We start from the raw sequence: 9,150 nt of genomic DNA, 5'->3' as shown, positions 1-9,150 counted from the left end.
GTATTCTAGTTAACATGTATTATTTTACATTGGTAGTAACACAAACGATGAAAATTCAGTATTTTGAGGAACATTCTTTTCAAAATGTGAAAGGCATTAATTTCCTTCTAGACAAATACTATCTCCGGTTTCTTAATTCTTTGTGTTTGTATATTTAGATCCCATTTTGTACTTTGCATCCATTTTTAGAAAGGTACTGCTTGATCCAAACATTTACACAGTCCCAAACATGTATTTTTAGTGATTTAAACCACTCCTGCCTCCTCCCTCTGGCCCCCGCCCCCCCAACGAAGAACAATTACGTTAGAGCTCTCAAATATGTTTTAAGTGTTAGAAAACTATAACAACCCTAATGGAAACTAAAGAAGTACTTAAGTGTACTCTTTAACTTCACCTGTTTGGTATTATGCATATTGTAAGGAATTCACAGAGGATTCCCCATTATTGTATGACTTGGAGCACCACGCACCCACGTGACAAAGTTAATGCTTAAGGCTTGAAGCTGCAGAGGCGTGATCAGGATGCTTTCTAGGAAGAAGACAGAAGTCTCTGTAAATGACAATGTAGTTTAAAACCAAAATTGTCCACTTTACACACCCTATGTGGACAAACTCAGATACTTCTAGGTTCGGCTGAACCAGATGATTTTAATTAAACATTATGCAGTAGGAAATCTCAGCCTCTTTACAGGCTGGAGAAACTCTCAGAACTCACTTTATGCTCTCCAGGCTGTAACAGACCCTCAAATATGACTTCGCTAGCTACCAATGTTATGACCACAGCTTACTGCAGAGAGTGTTCTGCACGTCCCCAGCAAACAACCAAATGTTCTCACATATGTCCAGTAAAAGTTCCACAGAAATCACTCTAGACACCATATAATCCTCCGTAATATGTAATGTTGCTTTGCAGATGCAAGACACATGCTTATGGTGCAGGGTAGAAATTCCTGGAAATTACTCTGTTTTCTGGTTCCTGACTTCCACTGAAATGGAATTATAATAGTTCCTGCCACACAAAGGCCTGAATTCACACAAATCTGCCATTTTTTGCAGGGCATTTCCTCTCCCCCCAGCCCCCAGCATAATTGCACCCCTTCATTTATAGTTAGCACAAAACATGGTAAGTACACAACTCTGAAGGGGCCTCTTTTGCAAAAGCACACACTTGTTTTAAAGCATCAAACTAAGGGACAAGATTGTAGTGATATGTGCAATCCCCCAGCTGTTCTGTTTCTGACTATCACTCGTCTGATTAGGAACCTAATCAGACCCTACCTCCTCTACTTAAAATCACCCCCTTCCCCACCCCCGCCCCTTAAAACCTATCACCGCTTCACAAGAGTTCTCCTGCTGTTTCCAAATCACTGGAGCAAATAGAACAACTTCACAGATCATCAGCGTTGCCATTTGACAAGTGAACCAACAGAGACTTGCTAATTCCTGCGTTTCTCCTGGTAATTACTCACTGCTGTCTGAGGAAGGAAGGTTTCTGAGTTGGTGCCCTCTAAATTTATCAGTCCATTTACTCAGTAACAGTAACAAAGATCACTAAATGAATATGAGGGTAACTTATGAAACAAATGCTTGGGGAAAAGATTTGGCGACCAAGGATGGTTTTTACAACTCAAATGTTGCAAAAATATGTCACACAGCAACAGCCAAGTCCTGCCATCAGGTCCAGAGAATATCTGCCATCCGCAGGAGCTCTATGGTCCTAGTAAGGGAACCATGTGGTTCAAGCCGGGGGCGGGGAGGGAGGGTGGGGGGTGAAAGGGCTTAGTGTCGATAGTGTGGAAGGACTTGTTTAGAAAGACAGAGCCAAAGTGGCTGGGGAGCGGGGCTGCTTAAACTGGACCACTGTAATGAAGGGCCTGTCAAGAATATGAAATAAAGAATACAGAGGATGCTTTAAAGAAAGGATACAGAGGATGACCCAAGCATCAGATTCCCTCAGAAGCTGTTCTCAAGGAGGCAGGTGTTATATACTACCCCTCCTGTCCATGAAGTGGTGGCCATAAAGCACTGCTGCAGCCAGAGATTTCAGCAACTGTCACCATCTACAGAAGCCACTGTGCCAAAACCACATGCATAGTACTTACAGCTTTTCCATGATACGGCGTATGGGAAGGACTCAGGGGCACGTACTCTTGAAGGCAAGCAATTCTTTTGTTCAAAGGTGGTACTGGAACTGAAAGACTTCAGTTACTTCTCCTGACAAATGCGCTTACTCAAATCTATGCATTTTATGCAATTTATGCATTTTACTCAAATTTTATGCATTATTTATAGCACAGAGGAAAGCAGGGACATAAGGGGATGGTACTTTGCCACTTGGAGGTGGTAGTGCTTAGAAGAGCTATATACGCTCTAATCACTAGAAAGTTTTCCAAAAAGTTAATGAGTGAAACCAGATAGCACTGTTGTCAGCCCTTATGGAAGGAGAGGCATATCACAGCTGAGCTCATACAGAGCTGCAGAGCTGTCAAGTGCAGGACTGTTGCTGCATATGGGCTTAGACAAACCTTAAAACATGCTTTGGCAACTCTGATTGTGCCATCACATCTTGTATACAGTCTGCAATCAGGATCCACTGTCAGAACAATGAAACCAGTCAAGGCAGCTCCATCCAGTTCGCAGCGGGCCATTAAGCCCCTCGCTCCCCCAAAACCAAACTGAGTACAGGAGGGGGAGATTTCTGCTAACATAGGGCCCTAATGCCAGCACATCTGCCAAGTCTAAGGTGACAGGAGGTCACAAGGGACTAGCTAGCTATTAGCTCAACAGAAGCTCAGTAACTGTTTGAAAAGGCTCCAGAGGGAGGCACTTGGCCACATTTCCAAAGTCAGCATAAAGGCTCATCACCTTTCTTCCCTGCACACTGGCCAGACATCCAGCAGGAACTGAACATAGGCCACCCTGCCACACGCAGGCAAGAGCAGAGGGTGGCTGTGTTCCTAAGGGCTTCCTTCTCTTGTATGGGCCAGTCATATGAGAAAGCAAGTAACACTGAACCAGCACCCTAAGAACGTTCACTGTTAATCAGTATCCCTCCTCCCAGTGTCTGTACAGCAACAAAGTCAGCCCACATCCAGCCATCGAGGCTGGGTTGGGAGTAGGCTGCAATATTGCTCTATACAAAACATTGTTGTAAGGAACCAAATTCGCATTTGCTACCTGTTTATGCCAGAGTTGGTCACACCCCAAACAAAAGGAGAATCTGACTGCTCCAACGACTCTGCAAAAGGAAACAGATGCTGTGGCTCAGAACTAAGAAACTCCAGCAACCACCATCAGATCAGGAATATCTCTGTCATATTTCTACATGTTCAAGAGGGAGTAAAAGTGGATCTAATGATGAACGTGTCTGCTTCACTGTCATTTAACTGAAGAACAGAAGAGTTATCATGTTTCCACTGTCATCGTTCCACATAAGGTACAAAAGCTTATATAGGAAGGAGCAGATGCTTGGAAATATATCTCCATGCCAGTTATGGCAGCAATGTTGAATAGTTCTCTATACCAAGAAAAGCCTGCTGGGTGGAGAGATGCATGTTTTTAGGAATGAGCATAAGCAAGGTGTCCTACAAGTGAGACCTAAGTGAACAGCATCTCTGGACTCACACTGTCCTAAGTAGAGTTGAAGGACAGATCCAGGGAGAAGGCAGCAGTGTGGCAGACAGGGAAGTTCCTCACCTGTTTCCCAGTCTTCATCACATGGAGGTGCCTGCCATGCGCTCACAGCATTCATCTGCTCTCTCTGGAAGCCAGAGAACTGATTCACTTTAGGAAGAGAGAAAACTCAGTGACTAGCAGTTAATCCTGCTTCAGAGGTATTAAGTGCTTTGGATCAAGCTGTAAAACATCTCTTGGTTTTAGAGGAAACCCTGCACAATGCAAAGGTTAGGTACACCCAGGAGCCAGGTATTGATCTGAAATTGAGCAACTTCAAATTTGCCTTTTTCAATGAACAGGAAAAGACTCTGCCCCCTGGAACTTTGTGGCAGGAATGCTCGAGTGAAGAGGAAATCTGCTTACCTGAATGCAGGCATCACTGCTAACCTCAGTGCAACTCTACAGAAGACAAAACTATCTATCTGCTCTCTAGTGTGGCAATAGTTAAAGAGCCACTCCAGGGAATGTAAAAGACACTGCACAGCACAGGATACTTTCCTAAATATTTTGGGGGTTTTGGACAGCCCCCTCCCACCTTGTCTCACTGGGCAGGAGACTGAAATCTTAACTGTATGGCAGGTGAAGCAAATGCAGCAGCAGAGCAGCCTGGAAGAGAAGCTGCCCCTTCTCTTGGTGGGCGTGAACTATTCAGGTTGCCCTGGAGGAGAATAACTGCAGGGGTTTCTATAGCTCAGACACCTAAGAAATCAACTTCTCACATGGCATCAGTGGTTCAAGCCTCAACAAAGGGACAGCAGCTCTACAAAAAGAAGGGCCTGTCCTTCTGGTCATTAAAGCATCCCAGATCCTGCTGGAGGTACTTCAACATGCACAGTCTAGGGTACAACCTTTTTATTCAACAAGCCTGGCAACAATATATGTGCAAGGCCTACCGGGAGCATCTGCAATATGCTCATGAACCTACCCAATAAATCAAAGCAAATAAGACTCAAGTTTCCCCAAAGCTGCTGTGTCACACAAAACTATACACAACAATTTGACTCCTACTTTTCAGTTATTCTATGAGCTATCCTTACAAATAGGAGACCTCAGTCCCCAGGGTGAACAAACATCTCTGAGCTCGGGTGGTTCTCTTACCTATATCTTGCTCAATGAACCCTTTGTCATTGCACTTCGTTATGTGATCGCTGAGGTCAGCTTGAGGAACTAGATGGCGAGCATTGAAGGGGCACGTGGCCAATTCCTTTGCAACTTCAGGGTAGCTCTAGACAAGGGAAAACCAAAATCATGTGCCATATCTCTCAAGTTCACTTGTCTGTTGCTAATCCATAGAAAAAAACCCAAGGATATTTGTGATGTTGCTTTAAAAAACAAGACTAAACAAGGAATGGCAATATATTGTTCAGACACTTACTAAAAATGCAAGGGGAAACTAACATGACTGTTCTTTAAAACACAATTCACTGAGAACCTGAGCCACCCTTAAGTTGACTGAAATGAAATATACCCTCAGCTAAACTCCCTACAATTTGCTGCAATGCTGGAAATATGGCTGCGTGTTTTAAAGCACGGATGAAGCTATTTTAAAAACAAGAGGGAAGAAATGTTAGCCAAATCTAAACCATTCAGATATTTTTTAAACAAGCAAGCACAAAGGCAGAGAAATTCCTTAAACCTTTCAAAACAGCTAGGGAGTTGGTAGCAACCTGCAGACTTTGGTGCTACAGGATTACCATTCAAGTAAAACTTTATCACAGACACAGGTTCTACTGGCAGTGCTCAGCTGTCACTACGGTAAATTAGTCCGCCTCCTGCAAATGATACAGCCTTTATTGGGAAAAGCACAACTTTGCCACTGTACCAGTGCCTGCCTGGTTCTGGCTGATGCAGCTCTGCTGGTCAGGGATCACACTTGCACCTGAGGCAGATGCAGAGGCAGAAGTGCCTTGTACAAACGCTGCTTGAGGCAGTATCTCCTCCGCTACCGCTGATACGTGGCTGCAGCACAGGCTGCAGGTACATCCAAGGCAGTTGTCATTAGCTGGTCTACACAGCCACGGTTGCTGTGTCCTCATGTGTCCATCATTTACTTCAACTAGCTTGAGCAAATTATCCTGCTGCATAGCAGAAGCTTCTCAACACTAATGCAGTTCAAGCCGAGAGACAGCTCTGGAACCCTCAGCACAGGAAAGACATAGACCTGTTGGAGCGGGTCCAGAGGGCCACAAAAATGACCAGGGGGATGGAATGCCTTGTCTATAAAGAAAGGCTGAGGGAGTTAGGGTTGTTCAGCCTGGAGAAGAGAAGGCTTCGAGGAGACCTTATTGAGGCCTTTCAGTACTTACAAGAAAGATGGCAGCAAACTTTTTAGCAGGGCCTGTTGCGACAGGACAAGGGGGAATGGTTTTAAACTAAAAGAGGGTAAATTTAGACTAGATATAAGGAAGAAATTTTTTACAATGAGGGTGGTGAAACACTAGAAGAGGTTGCCCAGAGAGGTGGTAGATGCCCCATCCCTGGAAATATTCAATGTCAGGTTGGACAGGGCTCTGAGCAACCTGATCTAGTTGAAGATGTCCCTGCTCATTGCAGGGGGGTTGGACTAGATGACCTTTAAAGATCCCTTCCAACCAAGACTATGATTCTATGACCTTCCTCTGCTTGCAGTGTCCCCATTTGTGTGGCAGGGCTGCATTCTGCACAAAGCTGAGGCAGGTGGAAGTGTTTAATTGGATTTTATGCATAGGGTATGCAAAGGAAATTCAACAAACTACCAAGCAAGAAGGACAATCTCTGCCCAGATGCTTGCCACTGCAAACAATCACAGTGGCATCTCAGATGGATCTGATGATAATCCCTGAGCCCTTCTTCTGCTAATTAGTTACAGACACCAACTGCATCTGATTGGTGATCACTATCTCACCTCATCCTCCTTAACTAGGTAAGCTTGCCAAAACTGTCTGGTCATCAGTTATGCAACACAAGGACAAAACCAACATGATTAAAGTTTATTTGCCAACATTGTTCACCTGGCTCACATGCACATTCTTGCCAAAATTTGCAGGGGGTCAACAAGGAAAATTTCAGTCCTCTTGAATGTTGGAAAGATAGAGTTACTTGCCGCTTAGCTCTGCCCACCACTTTCACTAGTTACTTAATATTTTTTAAGGCTCTAGTTCCACCAAAATGAATTGATTATAAGTACTGATACCAGGACACACACCCTACAACTGCATCTTAACTGGAAGGCACAGTACATTTATACTATTTTCAAAACATGTTGGCAAACTTAAAGAGGAACAATTGGGTTTTAAAAGGTCTCAGCAAAAACCCAAAGCTCAGTCAGATGCTAGGACTTGACAGGTTTAAAGAAAACAAACCATGAGGACAACAGAGAAGAGAGGAAGGAATGCTTCCTATTAAATGATTTGTATTCAAATTCTGGATAAAAGACGGAGAGGAGGAAAAAACCCTTTCCCATATGTGCTGAGCCCAGGATGTGCCATTTCTGACAAATGCACATTAAGTAGTTATTAGCAAAACAAACAAACAAACCCCCAACCCTGCTATGCAGCTGCTTTTCCAGCACTTTACAATGACTTGCAACATCACAACACTTCTACTCTGACTAGCCAGGAGGGGTGCACATAACTCTGACTGAGTTCTCTCTTCAACTTAAAGTGGAAAAATGTATCTGACCTCCATTCAAGCTGCTAGAAGAGACCAGAATTTCCTCCCTGATCTAACCATGAAGAATCTCTACCTTCTTTCAACAGAGCCACACTGGTCTTGGGTGAATTAACATATGCTTGAAGCTATTACTAAACAAACAATAAAGTTATATGAAATAAAGGCTAAACAAGGCTGTTTGTCAGGAACTTACTCCAGCCAGCCAGAAAATGCAACAAGAATGAGAACATGCACGTCACATTTACATGCACAGAATTACTCCCATTTGGTGCCTTGTTTGGCAGTCCAGCTTACCTTCCTACACTTTACAAGGTGATAGGGAAACCGACAGGCTCTGATTCGATGATGTTTATTATATGGACATTGTATTAATCTCTCTGGATCCAAAACATCTAGTAGAACGGAACAGAGAGAAAAAAATTAGTTAGAAAGACAAGATCTAGCATCACGAACATAGTGAAGTGGGAAAAAAAACATACCACCACATCAGGGCTGTGATCTTAGGCAGTTAAACCAGTTGTTCTTAGTTTGAAACCATTCCTTAAGGCAGGCACATGTTTTGCATAATCAAACAAATTCATTTCGAAGTTTGCCATGACCGGGATGTTAGTCAAAACAGACAGAGAATAGTCCGTAGCACTGAGCATAATAACTCTTTAAGTTACCATATTAGGTAGGTAACCACCCTTACTCAAAGCGATTGAGGACAGCACGTACTTTTCCAGCTATCTTAGAGGAGAATCAGTGGGATGATGACACACCCACCAGCGCCTTCAGGAGCACTGTCAGTCTGAACCAAATCTTTTTTGATCAACAACTAGTTTTGCTGGAGGAAGAATGCCAGACAATTTAGTTTCATTTCTGAGGAAACAGCATGCCTAACATGGTGCACGTGATTTCTAAGTGAAATTTTTCATAAGTCATGCAATTTTAGGAGCTGAAGAGTTACTAAACCGGCTAAAACACCTAAGAATCTAGGCACTGAACAGTAAAGCAGCATGGATGCACGCATACATGATATAAATTTTTTATCCATCTATAAATAAAATATACTAAAATATAAATATATCTACATTTCCATATTCTCAGTGAGGAAGAGAGGCAGCCAGAAAGAGGCATAGGTCCCCTCTGCTGCCTGTGGGTCTCTTTGTGGGGTACACACAAAGGAGCCAGACCAGGCTTCTTCCATCCTTTCTGCTCTGCCACTCTTTTTGCACAGGCTTTTAGCACATTTAGGATTTGATTAAGCAGTAGCTTAAACAGATCTAAGTATGGGCTGCTGCTGTTTAGCCTCTCCCCTGCCACCACACCCCCTTCTCTTACACATGCATTGGTGCTCAGTTGTCTCAACAGCCAGGTCAGGGAACTCTATCAGCCCACAGGCTGACAGCTATTTAAGACACAAGCTGACAGCTATTTAAGTTCCACAAGTCACACCCAGCAGACGTCATGCTGAAGGAAAGACAGACCTAATCCTTCTTTCCATCTCAGCTGTGCAGTGCTGCTGCCGTCAGCTCCGCCACCTGTGAGCACCGGTCGCCTCCGTTAGCCAGTTTAGGTTACTAGAACAGCTGAAAACTAAAGACTTCATCATTAAGAAGGATTGACAAACTTTGTACTGGTTCAGCTGCCCCGAAAGAGCAATCAGAAGTGGTTTCTCTCTGTGAACTGGCTCAACACAAGATCAGACCAAGTGCATTACCAGTAAAAGGAAGGAGACAGAGATGAGTACCAGAGCAAGAGGAAAGCCCGCACCACAGGACATAAAACAGCAAACGCAAAAATCACAGGAGCTGGCTTGATCAGGTAAATAGATGTAGTTAAC

The 9,150-nt window shown here is 43.7% G+C and overlaps 1 protein-coding gene across 1 annotated transcript; it reads right to left on the bottom strand.

The window, feature by feature from the left end:
• Positions 1 to 428: 428 nt before the first annotated feature.
• On the bottom strand, positions 429 to 8,514 carry GTSF1 (gametocyte specific factor 1). The gene is made up of 7 exons (XM_009581574.1): positions 8,496 to 8,514; positions 7,620 to 7,717; positions 4,773 to 4,899; positions 3,696 to 3,782; positions 3,177 to 3,237; positions 2,102 to 2,184; positions 429 to 528 (listed from the first exon to the last, which is right to left on the bottom strand). Coding segments are annotated over exons 1-7 (477 nt in total). The 3' UTR covers positions 429 to 526.
• Positions 8,515 to 9,150: the final 636 nt, after the last annotated feature.

This window comes from Fulmarus glacialis, unplaced genomic scaffold, assembly GCF_000690835.1.
Source record: "Fulmarus glacialis isolate BGI_N327 unplaced genomic scaffold, ASM69083v1 scaffold16317, whole genome shotgun sequence".
Classification (NCBI taxonomy): Eukaryota; Metazoa; Chordata; class Aves; order Procellariiformes; family Procellariidae; genus Fulmarus; species Fulmarus glacialis.
This window is presented reverse-complemented; position numbering and strand designations above follow the sequence as displayed.

Coding starts and splice junctions, on each gene's coding strand:
- GTSF1 (XM_009581574.1), bottom strand. Junction 4,900..7,619: donor ACCTTGTAAAGTGTAGGAAG/GTAAGCTGGACT, acceptor TCCCTTGTCTAG/AGCTACCCTGAAGTTGCAAA. Junction 3,238..3,695: donor TGATGAAGACTGGGAAACAG/GTGAGGAACTTC, acceptor TTCCTTTTGCAG/AGTCGTTGGAGCAGTCAGAT.